The 22,857-nt window shown below is 39.3% G+C and overlaps 1 protein-coding gene across 2 annotated transcripts in view; it reads left to right on the top strand.

Annotated features, from left to right (window-relative positions):
• Window positions 1-3,300, top strand: part of LOC111853372 (receptor-type tyrosine-protein phosphatase C-like) — a 30,942-nt gene extending 27,642 nt beyond the window's left edge. For both annotated transcript variants that reach the window (XM_072699424.1, XM_072699425.1), the window contains exons 22-28: window positions 457-547; window positions 671-801; window positions 928-1,062; window positions 1,162-1,284; window positions 1,391-1,557; window positions 1,805-1,940; window positions 2,566-3,300. In XM_072699424.1, coding sequence (XP_072555525.1) covers window positions 457-547; window positions 671-801; window positions 928-1,062; window positions 1,162-1,284; window positions 1,391-1,557; window positions 1,805-1,940; window positions 2,566-2,724 — 942 coding nt within the window. In that variant the 3' untranslated portion in view covers window positions 2,725-3,300. The remainder of the gene's footprint in view (window positions 1-456; window positions 548-670; window positions 802-927; window positions 1,063-1,161; window positions 1,285-1,390; window positions 1,558-1,804; window positions 1,941-2,565) is intronic.
• Window positions 3,301-22,857: the final 19,557 nt, after the last annotated feature.

Genomic DNA, 22,857 nt, shown 5'->3' with positions numbered 1-22,857 from the left:
ACCAGCCAGGTAGAGGGCAGAAGCAACTTTCTAACGCCAGAGATGACCGTTAGCTTATCCAACAGGTTCTCATGAATCACAGGATGACATCAAGTGACCTTCAAAAGGAATGGGGAACATTAAGTGCAGGTGTGAAGTGCACTGCTAGGACAGTGTGTATCAGGCTCCTAGAAGCAGGACTGAAGTCCCATAAAGCAAGGAAGAAGCTCTTTACTGATGAGAAGCAGGGAAGAACCAGGCTGCAGTTTGCAAAACAAAAAAAAATTTAAAAGAACATTATTCACAGACACACACCCATAAATTGAGAAATGAGAGATTGTGCTGTGGTCTCTATTTTTTTCTGTAGCTGTATGTTGTCAACTTTTTAAATAAATGAGAATACCTAAAAAATTCTGAGAATATCCTTTTGTTTATTATTCTTTGTAATCTTCTATGTTTATTTTTCCTGATATTTAGAGGCTGCCAAACTACACAAATTGGCGGACACAAAATACAGGAATAAACGAGGAGAACAAGAAGAATAATCGTTACTCTGCTGTTGTTCCATGTGAGAGTGACTGATAATTTGCTGAGACTAATGTGCATAGATGATTTAACACTGTGGATCTCGTTTTTGGTTTGTTGTGGTGCTGGTTCTGAAACAAATGTTCTGCATAATAATCTTCTGTAGATGATTACAACCGAGTGCTTATAAAATCCGAGGAAGAGAGCAACCATGAAAGTGAAGAAGATGAGGATGAGGATTATTTAACCGAAGAAGATGAAGAATCTGGCAGATACATCAATGCTTCCTATATAGATGTATGTTCATAACATTTAGCATTAAGAGGACAAAACAATTTGAAAGTAAAGCGAATGGCATTGTGCTATACTATAAAGAACTGTGTATACACTAACAAAAACAATGCTTTTTGTTGTTCTTTTTAGGGATACTGGGGCCCAAGGTGTATTATTGCTACTCAGGGTCCTCTTCCAGACACCATAGCAGACTTCTGGCTCATGATATTCCAACAGAAAGTCAAAACAATTTTCATGCTTACAGAGTGCATAGAGGGGGGCAAGGTATGTAAAAAGCAGAGCATTGGTAAAACAATGGGTGGTTGTATCATTCCTATTTTATTAGTTAAAATATTGAAACTATTATTTCTCATGACTTTTTAGGAGTTCTGTTCACCATATTGGAATGATGAGAAGAAGGTCTTTGGAGAGATTGAGGTAGAAATAAAAGACTGTAACACCTGCCCAGCCTACAAAATACAGTGTATTGAATTACGTCACACAAAGGTATCTGTCGGTTTTGCCCCCTCTGTGTGACACTTGGCTGATCTTTGGCTCAACATCTCCTTGCTTAAAAAGAGGATGTGCTTAACTGACAATTGTGTATTTGCAGATGATGGAGACTCGCAAGGTATATCAGCACCAATTCCAGCAGTGGACAGAAAAAAACATTCCGGAAAATCCACAGGACTTGTTGGAAATGATGCAAAGTGTCAAGCTTAAGACTGAGTATGACAAAGTCAGACCAGATAGGAATGTGCCCATTGTGGTCCACTGCAAGTGAGCGATTTTCTCATTATCTTCAAAAAGCTCTGTAACTCTACCTGGGTCAAGCATCACTAGTAAATACATTAGACCTGAATAATTTTACGGAATTTCATGCAGAAATTGCTGATTAATCAATATTAGTCTTTCCTGTCATTATTATTGTGCTGTCAGTTACCATGCCTCTGATGTAATGACCACAATCGGCTGTATAGTTACATGATACGATGTTAAATCCTACAATTTCTTTCTGCCATGTTAGTGATGGATCAACTCGGACGGGGCTTTTCTGCGCACTCTGGAACATCCTAGACAGCGCTGAAACAGAGAAGGTGGTTGACATATTCCAGGTGGTGAAAACGCTGCGGAAGGAGAGGCAGGGAGTGATACTGAGCTTGGTGAGTCAGTGATTTCAAAAGAAAGACTATCATCTGGTATCTCATCACAAGAAGCTAAATTATTTCATTTTTGCTGGGAAGTAGAACAAATCAAAAGTGTGTTTAATGCCAAAAATGTATACTACCATTATAACATTTTACGGAATTAGAGAATTAGCATGCCTTGAAAGAAAGGTAGGCTATAAAATTATATAGCGTTTTTTTTTTATAGCAAGGTTTCACTGTAGCATAATGTACATGGAATTCCAAGTTGTGTGCTTCCTGCAGCCAGCAGTGTCAAACAAACACAACACAATAGGAACAACAGCCACCAATACAAAACAACGACAGCAGATGCACAGTACAGTGTGTTACCATGATGCGTAACTAAATATATGGTGTAACAGGTAGAGGCTCAGGAGACAATGGTGCAGGAATGGTGACCCTTGGAGGGCCAGTTTATTCAGAGAACACTGGGGAGAAAATACCAAACAAGGAGGGGGTCAGTCTGGGGACAGCAGACCCTTCAAAGCAGTAGCGCTTAAGTAATCACTAACTGAGAAAGCAAGTTTGCGTAGTTTCCCTTTCGTTTTTTGAAATGATTTCTTGCTGCTTTAAATACTCTTGTAAATATTCCTCCTATCAGGACCAGTACCAGTTCCTCTATGACACAATAGAGAGCACCTTCCCTGCCCAGAACAATGAAGTACAGCCAAGCCAAGGGAGCGGACTCTGTGGACATGGTGACACCTTGGGGGAAGGCAACAGCAGTGTTATCAAAGGTGGCCAGCAGGCGGACACATAACAGCATTTGATATAACCATTAAGGATGCTTGGTACTGCATTGTAATGGTATCTATAGTGCATTATAGATCTATGAAAGCTTCACAAGTCATAATACATAATAAACATATCTATATGTGTTGTGCCATGTTTGTAATGCTTTATGGATGCATTATAGTGCATTATGAATGTGTTTATAAATTACTAAAAACATGGCCTTAAGTAAAGTGTTTCCAACCTATTTTCTATATAATCTTACTTTTGTTTTAGTTTGTGGTACATTATACACATATGCTTCAGTAGTAATTCCCTCTTTTATTGTGAATGTTTTTGTCCTGCATATGTTTCTTACCTCATTTAAAAACATGAATGAAATCTAATTTATGCCTAAGGTCAAATTTCTTACTTATTCATGATAAATGATAAATAATTACAATTACAATATACAACAACAAAATCAAACACATGCTAAACATTGTACTAATTAACTATTTATGTTTAATTTCAGTTTAAGTGAATAACTTGATCAACATTGTTCATGAACTGGAATTGGAAATGTGGATTTTCTGCATGAATAAATATGCCACTGTTTCCCATAGATGTATATGGATGTTTGCTTTTGTATAATTTGTACCAAATATATTTAACATACCAGTCCACTTGCCAAGAACCACTTCTTCATTTTTGTAGGGGTTTACATGACTAGCGTGCTTCCATTCAGTCACTACATCTTATCAGTTTTATGGGTCCAAGCATCATAAATGAAACACCAGATAATGAAATTTTAAATATATATTGTTTATGAATGTGAATGTGTAAGACGTCTCCAACGCACAATTAACCACCTACCCACAAGTACCAGTCCTAACCAATGCTGCGCCCTACGTGAAGATCACTGCTGGCGCCCCCTGTCTGAGGCAAAGTGAATTTAGCTGGAAGTTGGTGCCCCCTCAGAAACTGTCACCCACTGTCACCCGTGGCTCACCAATGCCGCTGTTTTGTATAAATTTTTTGGAAGTACGGGCTTATCATTGATGTGGTAGATATCATTAATCTGAATTGCTCCCCTATTGATCCAGGCTTTTACTTCTGAGAGCGGCGCATGTTTTTGAGAATCACTTAATATATCTGTGTCAATCAGTAGGAGATCTGACATTTTCAATGTAGGTTGTTTCTGAGCTGCTACCTTTGCTGTTGCATCTGCGAAACTATTCCCTACTGTAGCTAAGGTGGTGTCAGTTTGGTGGGCTTTACATTTACATATTGCAATAGCAGATGGTAGCTGTACAGCGTCTAATAATCGTAATAACAGGTCTGTGTGTGTTAGAGAGGTGCCCTGCGATGTTTTAAATCCCCTGTTCTTCCATACTTTGGAGTGATGGTGAACCGCTCCGAACACATATTGACTGTCAGTGTATATTGTCAATGATCTGTCTTTGTGCAATTCACATGCTCTGATGACAGCATACAATTCTGCTGCTTGGGCTGAACATGTCGGGGGAAGTGCATTAGCTTCAAGTACTTTATCAGTTAAAACTACAGCATAGCCAACCTTATTTCTCCCTGTACTGTCTTTAGACGCCGAACCATCAACAAACACAGTTACTGAGTTGAATAGTGGCGTTTGAGAAATATCATGTCTTGGTTTTGTTTGTTCCTCTACTGTGGCTTTGCATGAGTGTGGTTCACCATCCATAGCTGATGGAAGAAGAGTACTTGGATTTAAAGGGCCGCATCTCTGCAATGTGATATTTGGTTGTGAAAGTAAAAGTGAAACTAGAGTGAGGTGTCTAGCATGTGTCAGGAAGGGGAGTGGTGTCTGTAACAGTATCAATGAAACTGAGTGTGGAACTTTCAAAGTGATTGGGTGGCATAACACTGATTCTGCTGACATTGTTACAGCTTCCGCTGCTGCTGCACAGGCCTGTAGGCATCGGGGGAAACCTGCTGCAACTGCATCTAAGCGTTTGGAGTAAAATGCCAGTGGTCTGTCTTTAGACCCGAAAGGCTGTGTCAATACGGCTTTCATGTAGCCTTGACTCGCGTCAACACACAGGGTGAAGGGCTGTTTGTAGTCTGGCAGAGCCAATGTGGTGTTAGTTTGCAGCATTAGTTTAAGGTTTGTGAATGCTGCTTCCCCTTCTCTGGTCCACTCAATTTTGTCCCTTAGGGCCATGTCTTTCCCGTATATTAGGGATTGTAAAGGTTGGACCAAGGCTGCATAATCTGGAAGCCATTCCCTGCAGTAGTTGCAGAGTCCTAAAAAGGACATCATTTGTTGCTTCGTGTATGGTTTGGGTGCTTCCTGGATTGCCTTTTTTCTGGATTCTAGCAGTGAACGACCATACTGGGAAAGTCTATGTCCTAGATACACTACTTCAGTCCGGCAGTATTGTAATTTCTGTTTTGATGCCTTATGTCCGGTTTCGTACAGATGCCTTAATACTGTTAGTGTAGCTTCTTTACAGTGTTGTTCTGTGTCTGAGGCTATCAGTATGTCGTCCACGTATAGTAACACTTGACTATGGGCTGGCGTGGGACATGTGCGAGTTTGAGTACCTGAGGGCCATGGTGTACACATGTGGACTTTCTGAGAACCCTTGTGGGAGTCTGGTATATGTATATTTTTGTCCTCTATAGGTAAAACCAAACAAATGTTGTGGATGTAGGGGTACTGAGAAGAACGCATTGCTCAGATCCACTACCGAAAAATATTTTTTGTCTGGTGTCAATGAAATGAGTAGGAGATGGGGGTTTGGGACATCTGGTGCTGCATGTTGCACGATGTCATTGATTGGTCTCAGATCCTGTACCATTCTCCATTTACCCGTATTCGCTTTTTGCACTGGGAAAATAGGGGTATTACACGTGGACTCTAGCGCCCCCCTCAGTATCCCCGATGCCAGCATATCTTGCACTACTGGGGCTATGCCTTGTTCAGCCTCAGGCTTTAATGGGTACTGACGTACCACTGGGCGGTGATCTGACCTCAGGGTCACTTTGTAAGGAGGGAACCCTTTAATCAATCCTACATCCGTAGGGGAGTTGGACCACAATCCCTCAGGGATGTGGCTCAGTTCTGGGTCCTCCGTTGCCTCAGCTGATAATAGATCTTGTCATTCAGGTTCGTCTAAATGTGTTACAGATGTGACTTTAATTCTCCATCCGAGGGGGAACCTCCAAACCCCTGTGCTTTTATCATGTTTCCAATCTGAATTTGGGTCTGGCTGATAAGATGCAGATCTGTGAGAGGCATCTTCCACAAAATACCTGAGATCTTGCCATCTACCCTGGAGTGGCTTTGATAGTGACACATGAGGCACCTTTTCCCTAAATAAATTTTGTTGTTTAGGATCCAATAACACTGAGGCTGCAGCGTAGCCAGTCGTGGGATTAACATACAGATACTGCAATGTGACCTGGGGTGGTCCCATAGCTTGAAACTGCCGATCATATCGGTAGTCGGGGCCAGGTGTGGGTTTGTACCACATGGTCACATGAAGGCCATCGTCGGGCATAAATTGGACCTTATCTACTCCCTGCTTTACTCTAGTTTTCCTTAGCAACTCCCGAGCTTGTGGTGTTTGGCCTAGGTCCAGAGACCAGTAATACTGCGGAACTGACGATCCATGGACCACTAGAGCTTGCCTGTCTATTATTGCTTTCATGCCTGTGGTCGTGGCAACAATGCTTATGCCCATCCGGACCATAAGGTCTCTTCCTAGTAAGTTTACTGGGCATGACGGGCTCACCAGAACTTGGACCTCACACTCTGTCCCTGTCTCTTCATCTTTTACCGTTATGGGATTAGTTAATTGATGGGTCTCAGATTGCCCTCCGGCCGTTCTCACATATACTGTTGAAGTAGAGAACGTTGCTTTTGGCGGAGTTGTAGTTAATACTGTTCTACAGGCTCCCGTGTCACATAAACAATCATATGTCTGTCCATTTACAGTATAATAAACCTCGACCTCAGAATACATAATAGACCTCGACCTCTACCTCCTCGGCCTCTGTAACTTCCCCTGCTCTGGGGGCCTGAATAGACTACTGCGATTGTATCGCCAGAGGCCGCGAAGGTCGCTTCTCCCTTTTGTTTTTGTGCTTTTTGTGCGTGCTGGGCGTACTCTATAGCTTGCTGCACTGAGCCTGTATTCTGATGGACCCAATGTTTATCTATATACCGTTTAAGTTCAGGGTTTAGGCCGGCAAGGAATGCCCTTTTTAATTGTTGTTGGTATACTCCGGCCTCATCACTATCTGGGGGAATGCCTGAATTACTTCTGAAAACTGGTCTCAATCTGTCTAGGAAGTCTTCTGGCTCTTCCCCTTCTTTCTGTCTGCATAGTGAGATTTTACCGTAATCTGCTCTCCTTGAAAATCTTTCTCTGACTCTTTCTTCTAGCTGCCTTAGGCTGTGTCTCAGGGCGGATGAATCATGCGGGAGGGGTGTTCCGTCGTACGCATGCCCTGTGAAATCTCCTGCAACTCTGACTCTTTCTTCCGTCTGTCCAACTTTCCGCTATTTTTAGTGCGCAACATTTCTAGTTTTACAGTTTTTCTCCATTGGTTTGGCTCATTTCTTGAAACCGAGAAGACATTCTCAAAACCATAAGGTCATTTGGCCAAACAGTCTTACAGTTCTGCTCAACATTATAGCTCACTAGCAAAATCAAATATCTTTCCCCAAACTCTTCATCCATGCTTCAAAAGCAGATTCCTTTCCCATATAAAAGGTCAGTACAGTCAAAATAGCACAGATCCTTCTCAATTGCCTTGGCACATGTGCATTCATTTAGTGCTTTTGTCAAAATAACCTGGATGGTTTAGCACAACACCATGGATCCCCTGCAAAAGCTCATATCTCTCCCAAAACAGTTTATCCATGTGTCAAAACTAAATATCCTTCTCATATAAATAGTCAATGCCCCCAAAATGCATTATACCTTTGGCATTGTTTAAGCACTGCAAGTCAAAATGCTTAGACGTTTTGTCACTGAGGCACAGGTCTAGCAACAGAATACAACTATGAATAAAACTAAAAGATTTTACAGTAAAAGCAGCCTCCAATAAACCACTCATACTCAAGGAAACTGTAAACATTTTTATTCGTACAAAGAAATGTTAACATTAGAGAACATACTGTGAAAAGAAAACGTATACAGGATTCTGTAAATGTGAACAGTTATAAACACAAACAAAAAACAAAAAAAACAAAAAAAACTCTAGCCTACCATACTGTAAATAAAGTTTCAGAACTATAGTACAGTAATATTTTCAGTGGTCGCCATTGTCACCCTCTCTTTCCTGGCCACCATCCTCATCCTCCTGGCCATCGACGCGCTGCTCTCTGTTAGGCCATAAATTCTCATTCACATCGCAACGGATATTTTCTCTTGCGATGCAGCGAGGGAAGAAACGGCGTGAATGTCTCAGCTATCCCCTACATTGATCCCCTGTGATGTCCTCACATGCAGCATCCATTGCATGCAGCAGGGCCCTCTGGTCTTGAGCCTGATGCTCAATTACAGTTTTTCTCCATTGGTTTGGCTCATTTCTTGAAACAGAAATTACATTCTCAAAACTCTAAGATCATTTGGCAAAACACTCTTACAGTTTAGCACAACACTATAGCTCACCTGCAAAAGCTCATATCTCTTCCAAAACTGTTCACTCAGGCTTCAATCTAAATCCCTTTCTCATTTAAACAGTCAGTGTCTCCAAAATGGCAAAGATCCTTCTCAATAGCTTTGGCTCATTTCTCGACACAGATCGGACATTCTCATCATTCTTGGTGCTTTTGTCAAAATAAACCTGGATGGTTGATCACAACAACATGGTTCACCTGCAAAAGCTCATAGCTCTCCTAAAACAGTTCACTCATGTGTCAAAACTACATTTCTTTCTAATCTGCTTAGTCAGTGCCCCCAAAATGCATCGTCCCTTTGGCATTGTGTGAGTACTGCCATACAAAATGTTTAGATGTTTTGTCACTATGGCAGAGGACCAACAATATACAACAGAAAAGAGTAGCCTCCAAGGTTTGACATCACAGATTGCACTCACACTACCAAGGAAATTATAACCATTTTTTATTCACATGCAAAGAAAGTTTCATACATATGTAAAAAGAAAATGTACATTACAGTAATAAATTGTATAAACACAAAATCAAAAAACAAGGACTTATTCAGTGGTCGCTGTACTCATTCTCCCGCTCTTGTCCACTGTCTTCACCCTCCTGATTATTTACACGCTGTTGTCCGTCTGGCCACAGATTCTCGTCCACATCACAGCGGATACTTTCTCTTGCAATGCAACGAGGGAAGAAACGGTGTGCATGCCGCAACCATCCCCTGCATTGATCTCCTGTAATGTCGTCACATGCTGCGTCCATAGCATGGAGCAGGGACGGCTGATCCTGAGCATGATGCTCATACACTCTCCACCTCCAAGCAGAGAAAAACTGTCTATCGGATTGAGGAAAGGAGAGTAAGGTGGTAGGAACTCCATGACCATCCTTGGATGCGTTGCAAACCAGCCCCTAATAAGTGGGCTATGGTGGAAATTGACATTGTCCCACACAATTACATAAATGGGTAGGTGAGGCCCTATGAGACCTCTCTCATTTTCTGGGATAACATCGGTATAAAGGCGATCCAAGAAGATGAGGAGCTTGTGTGTGTTGTATGGGCCAAGACTGGGGATGTGAGTGGCCACACCATTCTCAGATATGGCAGCACACATTGTTAAATTGCCCCCTCGCTGGCCTGGGACATCCACCGTGGCCCGCTGACCAATGATGTTACGGCCACGTCTGCGGCCCTTGGCCAGGTTGAAATCAAATTTTCCAAGAAATTCATATATGATGTTCATGGTATTATGTTCTTGACTAATTTTGACATTTGAACAGACTATTGTGCATGTGATGACTTACACGATGAAATCATGCTGACATGTTTTGGAGAGAACAACCATTAGACTGAAAATCAGCTAATCAGTTTAGATCAGCAAGATCTATTTATTTGGAAAATGTGCTAAATGTGGGCTCATTGTGCTAACTGTAGCTACTTGTACATAATCATTTGAAAAAAAGCACAGAGTCACTTGAGACATGTACTAAAGCATTTGCAATTTGATGAAACCAATGAGAAATGACATTCTGTTGTGAACAATTGCAAGGTGGTTTGGAGATTTGTCCATGTTATTTTGAGAATGTCATCTCGGTTTCAAGAAATGAGCCAAACCAATGGAGAAAAACTGTATTTCATGGTATTATATCCTTGACTAATTTTGACAGTTGAACAGACAATTGTGCATATGATGACTTACACAATGAAACCATGCTGATATGTTTTGGAGAGAGTAACCATTTCACTGAAAAATCAACTAATCAGTTTAGATCAGCAAGATCTATTTATTTGGAAAATGTGCTAAATGTGGGCTCATTGTGCTAACTGCAGCTACTTGTACATAATCATTTGAAAAAAAGCACAGAGTCACTTGAGACATGTACTAAAGCATTTGCAATTTGATAAAACCAATGAAAAATGACATTCTCTTGTGAACAATTGCAAGGTGGTTTGGAGATTTGTCCATGTTATTTTGAGAATGTCATCTCGGTTTCAAGAAATGAGCCAAACCAATGGAGAAAAACTGTAAATCGCTCTGTAACTTGAGAAGGTCTGTCGTATGGAGGCTTCCTCCAAACCCATGCTTTCTTCTCCACCTTTGATTACTTATAGTCCCTGCTCCTTCTACATATCCTTCCATAAACTTTTCATCTCCCTCTAAGGATGGCTGTTTACTTTGCCCCTTTCCCATCCTTTTACTTGTCTATTGTTATTACTACAAGGGTCCTGAGCAGAAATTCTCTGGCACGAGATTAGGGAGAGGACACTAACACGGCCTTCTACTGCACACTATCTGTGCAGCGGTGTCAGTTTTCAGGGATGGAACCCGTCCTTGATCTCCCAATCACCAGTACGTCTTTCTTCTCAGGCAAAGAAACAACAGGACTGGTAGAATCAGCCTAGGATTCTATAAATCACTTAGTCCTCCACATTCACACAAACATTCATACCCGGTTGATTACGGCCAACTCTAGCCTTTGTCAATTAACAGGTCAATTAAATTCTAATTCAACTATTTCCTTTCGGCGAAATATAACCAATTTAGATTATTTCCTTTCGGCGAAATATAACCAAATTTAGATTATTTCCTTTCGGCGAAATATAACCAAATTTAGACTATTTCCTTTCGGCGAAATATAACCAAATGTCTCACCTCTGGGGTCAGTCACGACGGTCGGGGTCCGTCAGGCATCACCAGGCGTCGAGCGCAGTCCTAACCACCGGCCTGGTCACGAATTCTCACGTTCCAGGACTTTCTCGACCCGTCTTAGACGAGCGGCTGTCGACAGACTTCGGTGTCGCTCCTCTCGGCGCCCCGGTGATGTCCTCAGGATTCCCCGATCCCCACGGATCACTGGTTTGTGATCCGGCTCGAAGGACCAAGTTTTTATGTCAGAGAGAGTGATCAGCCCCCCCCGGCTGCTGGCCCACAGTGTATGAGACACGCGCTGTTTTACTTGTACAAGGGGAGCCACACCTTCTACAGTGAGTTACAGTGATGGCTTCCAAGGTGTGGCCCCTGACAGAGTTTATTTATACTATAAGGTAAACATACTGATCAGGTTACATTGTGGGTGTGAACAACATTTGGAATGGGATAGGATGCAATGGGAAAGTGGGAGTGGGAACAGGAACAACAGAACGTACAGCAGAGGTGGGCTCATCTGCTGCACGTGATGGAAAATTACTGGTAAACACTTACACAGTGGTTTCATGAAACAAGTTATGCATTCTTCAGAATACACGTGAGTGATAATATATATACAATTTCAACCCAACACCACCTATTATTATTATTATTATTATTATTATTATTATTATTATTATTATTATTATTCCCCATTCAGTATTATATCATAGCTTACCAGTATACTACAGTGGTACCTCAGAACTCGAACTTAATCCGTTCAGAACTCCGGATCGAATCCTAAAAAGTTCGAGTTATGATCGAATTTTCCCCATAAAAAAAATGGAAAACCAATTAATTGGTTCCCGGCCCACAAAAATTACACCTAAATATGTTTTTTTAGAATTTAAACACTAAATGAATCGGATAAAACAAGAAGAGCATATACTGTACTAAACACATCTAAGCACATTTATCAAAACAGTAATTTGTAAAGTAAGAAAATAAATGTGTCCAAACAATGTGTAAAGTTAAAAAAAACACGGTTTGACTTCTGAGATTCAGATCGAGTTCTAGGTAGTTCTGGCTGGTTCGACTTTTAAGAAATTTGAGTTCTAATGAGTTCGAGAACTGAGGTACCACTGTATATCGAACTCCATAGTAGGCTAACAGCAAAGCTTAGTTTAGCCTTATAACAGAGAAGTTCCACCTGGCCAGAAACAAAATCCCGCAGAACAGTTTTGTAAATTCATTTTCCTGTTTTGACTCATTGACGTCACATCACAATCTACACAAAAATGGCGTTAGTTTACTGACATATGCCAGTTGCTCTCACAACACACACACACACATAATGTTGCTCCAACTACTCACATGACACACGGTGACCTACAGTGCAGCAGAGCAAATGCTCTTCTGGGTAGTGTTGTGGGCGCGATGCACTAGGGCTGTGTCCAAATTCAGGCTGCATTTGAAGAACAAATGTCTTAAAGCGGCATGATAAGGCCGTCCTATTTCGAAGGCCCCTTCAAATCATGCCTAGAAATGCATTATTCTTTTGCCTAGTTCCCAAGATTCAATGTACGAACTTTCAAAGGAAGCAGCCTACAAAAGCTACAGAGGCGGTGTCCTTTGAAGGATGAAGCCCCTGAATTCAGACACAGTCTCTCTTTCTACATGGCTCTATTACAGGCATGATCACGCAAACATGGTAGAACCAAAATAGTCATGTGACTTCCACTGTTGGAAGACAATGAAACAGATGTAATCTGTAATATTTACAAAATATACAGATTGCCTTTACTTTAAATAGGTTAATAATTTTGTGATTTACATGTGCTGTTTTGTAAGATTATGAAATGAAATATGAGTTTTGTGACATTTGTAACATAATGAGAGGATGCATCTGCAGAGATGGCAGCTGTTTGGGGATGGGGGGGGTTATTTGATGGCTCTGTGTAATGGAACCGTGACACAAGATCATGAATGATTGTAATGGTCTCGGTTTCAGAACCATTACACAATTACTATTTTTGCATCTGTAGTGCATCAGGCAGATCAAAATTTTCTCACTTTCAGAAAAGAGCACTTTTCCTTGTGAATACTTGTCTCTCTGTCTGTCTGGTTGCCTGATCTTGTCTGTCTTTCGACCCTGCGTTTTTCTTGCCATTCTGATTGCTGACGTACATTGTCTGATCTTCACACGTCCCCAGCTTCTACTTCTGCCTGCCCGTTTGGATCCTGTCTGTGCTCTGTCTGGTTTTTGACTTGGACTGTCAACACTGATTCTGTCTGCCATATTAAACTATTTTTTTTTGCTGGAGACCCATCCGCACTCCCATCTTCTGCTGCTGACCCCTGATATCTGATCCTTAAGTCATTAACACATGAGTTTTACCTGTTATGGTGACTTATCTGCAAAGAAATTATTCTGCATCTGTGGTAAAGATAATTACTTGTGTAATTGCTTTTTATTTTCTGATTGTTCAGTTCCCTTCTCATGGGGTAGTTCCTTTTGTTAATTGCTATCTTTATGTACATTCTTGGAGCATTATTAATACTAGTGATCCAGAGTGAATAGTGTGAGTTTTAGTGAATAGCAGAGTTTCAGTTTGTGTACAATCTAGCCCAGTCCCTCCATCATCTTGAACTTAGCACTTTGCATAAAGTTGCAAGGCATGCCTTGTATATATTATAAAATGGGTTGCTTCTTGTGGGTACGAGGAGTGGTCTCCTTATTAGGTTAGTGGGCGGAGTGAGGGGCCACCAAAGGCTATATACAGTATATATATACATATATACTGTATGCGTAACTATATATTACAAGTCAGAAAAATGTGTGTCATTCCCTAATTTTGTCATCATCGATACACAGGGTGTGAAATCTTCGTGTTGTAATCTCTTGGACATGGATAGTCCTCTTGGATTAGTAATCCTGCTGGCTTTTGTCGTCTTGGGAAAATGTAAGTTTTAAGCATATTTCCAAGTATAATATTGATCACTCATGTAACAGAATTTGTTTAAAGTTCTTGGAATGCTAATAATTGTTGTTATTAGTTTAATGAAATTGATTGAAATATTGATATATAAATTTGACTGGGGAAGATATATGCATAATAAATGTAACTGAAATGGGTAATTACTGCATTAATTTATTGTTTTAACTTTAATAACTAAGGGTTATGATTTTATGACAGTGATAAACTAATACATGATTATGTATTAGGTACATTGCGTACTTTTATTATTGATCCTGGATGTAATCAGCTGTAAATGCTATGTCTTGTGCTCTCATTGACTATAGCCCATTGCTGCACTCATTGCCAGTTGCAACAAAAGTCACACAAATATACAGGGATTGCTATGTATTTATTAATAATTATTAATAATAACAATCACAACAATAAAAATAATAATAATAATATCATTACAACTACTACAACAACAACAACAACAACAACAACAATTGACAGGGTTCATACACTTTTCAATGAACAAATTTCCATGACTTTTTCATGACTTCTCCATTACAAACACGTACTTTGTGTAAAGGAACCAGCTGTTACGATCTTGCATTCATACTTTCGATATGGATTTGCCTTCCATTGCATATAGTTTTAGACATGTTGCTTTTCTCTCTAGTTCAGACACACACTATTTAAAAAGTTGCATAGTTAATTTTCTTAATCTGGTCTAAAAATTGTGTGAGCTGAACGATTATTATGCACACCGGATTATCAGTTCTAGCTATCACCAGATAATCATTAATTCAGTCATTAATTTCTTAATTACATTTGCAATAACAAGAAACAATAATTAGCGAGTTGTAAAAGTTAGTGCTAAACAACAAATTAGTTATATGTGGCATAATAATTACCCTAACGTAACATAAGCACGATATATGCGTCACAAAAATAAGCATAAAATAGTTAACTTGAAGTGTACCCAACATGTTATAGAATGTGTAAAGTTGATATATGACACATTATAGAAAAAATTATAAAAGATACCACCATAAACAAAAAATGCCATGGTGCACTTTATATGTAAAAATGCAGGAAGGCCCTTGGGCGTGTGGCAACTGTTAGCATCTGTGTGGAACTATAAGCTACATATTACTTTATACCTTTTGTGAAAGTGTTTATTTTATATATTAAACATGTTCCTTCCAGTAACCATTTAAATGACACACTCTCTTCTCTTGCTGTCAGACACACGTCTATCTGTACACAATCTGATACTTGAAGTTGAACTTAACACATTCTGTATCTAAATTTCTCTGCTAGCAGAGCAATCTTTTTCACAAGGTAGCACATCATGTGTCTATATGTGAAATGTACAGTGGTGTCTCAAAACATCACAGACAATTGCACACACATCCATGCTCATGTCTTTTTGATCTGATATTTGGACTTCATATGGTCTTTATACATTCTACTCTTCAAATTAACAATATTTATTACATAAAAAATATTTTCTTGCTCACAAGATCACACAAAATGCATGACGTTGACAACATACGTGCACATCGTTATATATTTTTTTTAATAGCATCTAATATTTCAACTTTACCCCAGATAGCAGCGGACTGCGGGGCGGATCCGCCCTCAAGTCGGCAGATCCGCCTGACAGTCGCATTCAATTTTATTAACCTGCCAGAGTGAGGCCCCGCCCACAGAAAACACCCAGTCCAAATACGGACTCGTTACAGAGGCTGGGCGGATCAACACACCTAACGCGCGTTTTTCATTTTGAAGCTTCGCTGAAGATTCATCTGCAGGCACAAACGCAGTGAAGTAAATGCCGTTAAATATGCTTAAAGTTACTTAATTATTACTTAAATAACTTAACTAAACGTAACATCAACTTCATTAAAATACATTTTTAAAGCTCAAATTGGTAAACGGGCCGCTTCATTATCAGACAGGTACGTAAACGCTAACATAATTGGCTAAGGGGGGGTAGCTGAATCTCTGTGAGGAGGAATTGGGTATCGTGACCGCTCCGAAACTGCATGGGATCAGCCACAGATTGTGGCGGTAATAATTAAACAACTGAACGCGACTTTTTGCTTTAAAATTTGTTTAAAATGTAAGTTAATTTACGTACAGTGTGGTAAACTGGTCGTGATTTAGCACATTAGCCTGAAATATATCAAACGGTGCTGCCAGCATTCCTTGACGTACAACATGAACATGTCTTTTGTGTTGTATATTTCTTTTAGATAAAATGAATAGGAAGACTGTGCCTGTGCCTCAAAATGTCTGAGTGCCCAGTGATTGTTTTTGTTGTTAAAATAAAGCTATGTTATATAAGTTTAAATATGAAGTTCTGATTCTTAAATAAATTATGTTTGTACAATTTGAAGTCTCATTTTTTAAATGAATCAATATATTGCTATAATTTGCATTGCTATAATAGAATAATGTTCTATGAATGCATTATGAAGGTGCACTGAGTGTTCTATAAATGCATAATGAATGCATTAATATAAAACATTACCACATAAACTAAGGCTTGCATGTGCAGCTTTTTAGCGTTGTTTGCCCTTTTAATAATCTTCGCTCTGGCGGTTGTGAATTGAGCTCACTGTGGTGTCCGGTGTACATACTGGAGCATGTTCCTTGTGCTATTTGTGTATGTTATCAGTGTTTTACAAAGTTTGCACGCAGTTTTTGTCTTGTCTGTGCTTTTCTTGCCGTTTTCGTTTGTGATACCGGAAAGATATAATGCACAGCCGATTGAAGATGGGAGGGTGTGTCAATTTCAAATTCTATCGCCATCTTGCGGTCGGTCAAAACCAAAAACTCACGTACGACGTCGGCGTGAATACGCAGTGACATCTGACGTCGAACTGACGTCCTGAAATCTAATGTAATATTACACCAGTCTTTCTATTAAGTAAAGTACCATGAAGTACTCCTAAAGTAGCGATTCATTTTCCACATCAGCCGGTTTAAATCATCATACATTTACATCGATTTTTAACCGATTCGCAATTCATCGTTACATGCCTATTAAGAATACAACACGAGACATGATACAGCAACCAATAATACTGCATTACAGACTGAACTTTTTACCCTTGAATGAAAAAGTTTTAGTAGGCTACTTAGGGCTGAAAGACCTTTTACTAACACGTAAACGTATAATTGTACTGTGCTTAAATGTGTACACTACCAATCAAAAGTTTTTGCCCACACTGAGATATTCTACATTTGCATGTTACTCACTTAAAATTTACTAAAAGTACACTCAACATTGTTTGCTAACAAATAAATTTACAGCTCGTTCACCATCTGAGTACCCTTATTAGCAAGAAAATGCCATGTCTTTGATCCATCAAAGTAACCTCCTCTAGCAGTTACAGTATAACAGCAGAGAAAATTTGAGGCATTCTTTCTACAAGGGACATTAAATACTGCTCCGTTTCATGGGATGGAAGAATTAACTAGTGTATTTAAAGTTAAAAGGACAACCTAAAATATATGCAATCACCACATAACCATGCAGTTAATAGGTTGTCAGACATGCAGTTACATAGCCTACTCTTTCCATGTTATAAAGGAAACTTGTTTTATTTAACTTACACTTTTATTTATAGTTGTTCACTTACCTTTCTATTGCTCAAAAAGAATAAAAAATCTGCAATTTATGAAATTGCAGTGTTAAGTATAATCGAGATACTGCTTGAGACTGGATAATACTGCGAATGTTGATTTAAAATAAACGTAGTTCTCAAAAATCCCATGACTTTTCCAAAACATTCGATTTTTATTTTCCAGAACTTATGCTGGTCTGGAAAACATTTATTAATTCCATGATTTTTCTAGGATATACATGACCGTACGAACCCTGAATTAAGCACACGTTTCTTTTCCTTTGTCTGTCTAAACCAGAGCATGTGAGTGGAGCGGAGCGTGAGCGCGGAGCGGTTTTTTAATTAAGGCTGGAGTGGTCGCTCTGTCTCGCTCCAGCTTCGCTCCGACACCGCTCACACTAAGACTCTGAGGCGTGGCCAGATCTACCCAGAATTCATCTGTACAATTATCAAGACTGTTACACAAATTGGGCGAGATGGAATTCGCAAAGTATTTCACAAAGGAAACTGATAAATCATACAAGTGTACTATTCTTATCAAACGTATAGATAACAATAATGTACAGCAAGAACAACAATGTCTTGAAACTGTTTCAGTGAATAAAGATTCACTTTGGAATCACTTTTCTCAGAAACTTGAGTGTGCTACGCGAACAGGCGGAAGCCAGAGCAAAACGCGAGCAAGTTTTATATGGTTGTAGCATATCAAGTCTATAAAGTAAATTAAAGTATAAAAGCCTATAAAGTAAATATTGGTAATCAAATTCGTTTTGTCATTCAAAATAGGTCTAATAGGATTTTTCTTAATTTCACGTGACGCTGTCAGTGAAATTTTATTTTATAGAGACGCAGCAGCAGCAACAGAAATAAATTGAGGAATTTAAAATGTGCCTGTATATTCTTTAGGCTATTAAGCCCACTGATTCCTTTATTTTTAACCCTATTTTTGTGTGGAATGCCATTGCCAAACCCGTCCGTTGTTGCCTATAAGTTGCTTAAAAATAAATATTTTCTGTTCTGACTGGCAATGTTGCCGTTGCTCATATTTCTTTATGATATAAGGCTTCGGTTTAAGGTGACGTTTGTTAGGCATGCAGATTATTTGTCCCTCTTTTAAACTGGAGCGTGCGTGGAGCGATTTGACTGGAGCGGGAGGAAATTTTAGAGGAGCGAGGAGCGGTGTTTAGCGGAGCGGCTTAGTGCGAATAAGAGCGTAGGAGCGGGCGGAGTCAACAGCCTCGTGAACGAGGAGTGGAAATTCTCACCGCTCCACTCCGCTCAGATGCTCTGGTCTAATCTGAATATAAATGACATATATAAAGATATAAAATCAAACATTCTACTATTGATGGCCATTATCAGTGGTGCTGGATGGAGTTTGACATTTAGAGTAGATTAACTTGCCCTGGCAGGATGGACATAAGTGCAATAGATACGTTGTGAAAGGTGCAGATGCAGAAAGTATTGACTTTCCCGTGTTAACACATTAGAGAAGCCACACTGCCTGTTTGAGATGTGCATCTCAGGCACAGTACACTCCAGTGAGTCTGAGTGGTGCCTATTTTTCATGCATGCAGTAAGCGGTTCTTAGCAAAGATAGACAGCTAAAAGACCTGTTGATAGTCATACTGATATCACACCAGACACATTACATAACTTACACCTTTCCTATAATTTCAATGTCTAGGCTACATGTCATAGACATGAAAAAATACAAATATTAATTATTTGAACCATTTTCCCAATTGCCTGTTATTAAAAGAGAGAATGGAGGCTACATATGTACTATATAATCAGAGCAGAAAACTCAAAGTATAGGCTATAATTATATATATCGATAAGTTAACAGATCATCAGGTGACGCGCAGTAGTTTTCAGCAGTGGATAGCACCAGCTAAAGTGTAAGTTAGATCGTAAGGTTAGTTGCAAAGCCTACCTTAAATCATACATTGAAACTAGCTAGTTTTAAACTAGCATCACATTCTTTGTCAGTTGCACCACTGCTACTTAAGTTCCATCTTAGTTAGTATTTACTAAATAAAGATATTATGGCACAGAATGACATTTAACCATGGAGAACCAATCAGTAACACTGTCTGATATTACTGGAATCAACTCACTCTTCCACGTTTGTCAAATTTGGGTTATGTATAGCTGCTGATTTGTTTTCTCTGTACTTGTGAGAAGTATTTCAGCCACACCCGTAATGTGCCACAATCAGTGGTGTGATATGAGATGTGTGTTCGATAGGTAGCTTGTTGGGTTAGGTTTAGGGGCGCAAGGGATCGCAAATCTCACGGTTCAGCTCATATCACGGTACAGTATGTGATCGAGTAATCAGATTGGATAATTTTTCGGATCGCAAAGAAGATAAGAGAGACAAATATAACTTTTCGTTCCATTTATTACTTAAATACCTGAAAGAAAGCTCAAAGCAAGGAACTTTTAACATGCCCGTGTATGTGAACACACAGACTGTTTTGTCTGTATCTATTCACTGCAACTCTGCATTATATGGAGGTATGACCTCCACCTCTTTAAGGGGGTCCAGGGGGTTGTATTGGTTGGTTTTTATTATTGGAGGGGTTACAACCCCCCCATAATTTACACCCATGGAATAACTTATGATAAATATAAATATAGCCTGTGCAGGTGAAAACAACTTAAATATAAATTAAACATGGCAATTTAAAATAACTGTAAAGTCTCCCAATACAATCGTCAAGGCCCTTGACTATCGAGGTGAATACTCATTAATTATCTCTTTTTATCAAGCCAAATACGGTTATAATCATTATAACATATCCCCATCGAGCTAAATATACATTCATAATAAAACATGTCGGTTATAGGCTACTGTTAAAATAAATGTAAACGATTTTTAACAATAGTTAAGTTAAACAACCCTTTTAAAAGCATTCCAAACATAATTTATTGATGTAAACACATGCTGCAGTCGGGATTGCACCATCACGAGCCAAAAGGAAAGGCTGAAGTCACATCTACTTGGGCGGAGCAGGTAGCGCACACGCTGAAATGTGAACATAACCTTTTTACATTGTTTTCAAATTATAACAAACTACAAAGCTCTATATCCATTAAATATTTTAGAATTTTAAATAATTTTCCTTATCTAAATACCGTACAAGTAATTATGTTGTATGTTTCATAATGCTCCCTGGTGAAATGCGCCTTCCTGTTTATTTACATGTGTAGCAAAACACCCACCTCTCAAAACATGATGGCATCGGCGTTTGTACCTCCCTAAGGGTCCAGTGATCAAGATCCATTACCGTTCTTTATTCACAAAAGAGGCTAAATTGGCAAAATGTTGCAAAATCTACCACTAGATAACCTAATGCCCCATTCACATCTTGCAGCTTAGGGACACTGAGAGGTAGTCAGTATGAGCAAACTTCTAATGATTTTACTTTGTTAACTTTGACCTACTGCACTAGAAGCTCGTGGACGCCGGGGAGTCGGGGACGCTCTCTGACGTAGATGGAGCAGGCGGGGACAAGGTCATTCAGAATAGTTCCTGCGAAGTTATTAAAGGGGTGGCAAGGCAAACAGACGTGTAGCTTATCTTTGTGCCGACTGCCGTTAGGGTATAATTTGTCAAAGCACATGTAATTGTGCTGAACATGTAAAACGTGTTCAGCTCAATAGCAAACCTTTACTTTTTCGCAAATAAATTACCATAAAACATTCATTTAAAAGTATCTTTTTTAAAGCAGTACTATATACAAACATTTTACAAGCACATCTTAGGATATAGTTCACTGTGGCAATACAAGTACAACAGAAAAGGACCGTTAAAATGACGTACAATTGGAAGTTAACCTTCCTTTTAAGTGATAAATGTGAAATGGTTAAATCATGTATGTGGTAGTACAGCAATGGGTAACCAATGAATAATGCTATTATTTGTATAAAATACATTCTAAATTTGTGAAGCCCTAGCAATAACATGTAGGTTTTTATAGGGAGGGTCGACAGGCTATTTTTTATATATTATTTTAGAGAGTATATATTTGCTGTCAGTATTTGCTCACATGAAAAACACCACACAGATGTTATAAACAGATTCACACTAAGTTCTAAGCATGTTTTAGGAAAACATTTAGATAAAAAATATCTAAAGTGTAAACCATCTTAGCGGTAAACCCAAAATGCACTTCCTCATTTCTTCCAGAGTATACCTTTCCACTACTGCCATCTTCAGCTAGGCAGCTGAGCCTCACCTTGCAGAAAGCGTGCAGCTAGCAGGCTTCCCATTGAGAACAGAGCAAAACCACATCCTGGCACCAGTTACTGTTCCTTCAGAAACACACTTTCACAGACTATTGTCCATTTGCGAACTTATGCAGCACTGGCAGTATGTATATATGGGAGGTGGTTGTTTTCGAAACTTATAAAAATTATGATCAAAAATGTTAGTTGACTAGGATCCTTTCTGTGCTTTATAAGCATCGTCATTTAGTTTTTTTCTGAATAATGAATTTGAAAAATTACTATTTTGGTGCTTTTTAAAAAAATAAAAAATAAAAGAATAGAAGATGCCCATGACATCACAGTAGGCAGAAGTGTCTGTGGTTACACCCCCTAAGTGGCAAAAAGACTGAGTGGCAGGGTTCGCGTTCAGCTTGGGTGTTGCAAAAATATATCGAAAATAGGAAAAAGCTGTTGTGCGATTGGCTGTTGTGTCCTCATCACTATTCTCCAACAAATCCCGCCTTGAAGAATGACCAAGCATCAAGGCTTTTCAATGCCTTTGGACTTTGTGTATTTCCCATGCAGCAAAATCAGGTACATATAATTCAATTCAGTTTCAGTTTCAAATGATTTATTGTTATTCCTCTACAAGTCTACATCAACTGTGCAATGTAAAGGAACAAAATGTTTCCTCAGGTTCCAGTGCACAGTAGCCTATAAATAAATTAAGGGAGATATGGCAAGTAAGTAAAAGGAATGGAATTAAAAGTACTATAATAATAAAAATCAAAATAATCGAAAAATAAATAATAATAAACCTGATTAAAAATACAGTAAATGTAAAATATTAATAGAAAGTGGCAGGATAGTCAGTGTGCAATGGCATGCTAAATGAGGAGGCTGTACACAATGCCTGATAATTGGCCCAGGCCAGTGGGGCCAGTGCCCTGGCGCCTCAGACTGGAGGGGGCCACGGAGCATCAGAGGCCACAACATTTACAGTGCAATCTGAGTACAACGGCGTGCTAAATGAGGAGGCTGTACACAGCCTGAGAGGAATCAGGGATGTACGTGCAACAT

Source organism: Paramormyrops kingsleyae, chromosome 15, assembly GCF_048594095.1.
Source record: "Paramormyrops kingsleyae isolate MSU_618 chromosome 15, PKINGS_0.4, whole genome shotgun sequence".
In the NCBI taxonomy this organism is placed as follows: domain Eukaryota; kingdom Metazoa; phylum Chordata; class Actinopteri; order Osteoglossiformes; family Mormyridae; genus Paramormyrops; species Paramormyrops kingsleyae.
This window is presented reverse-complemented; position numbering and strand designations above follow the sequence as displayed.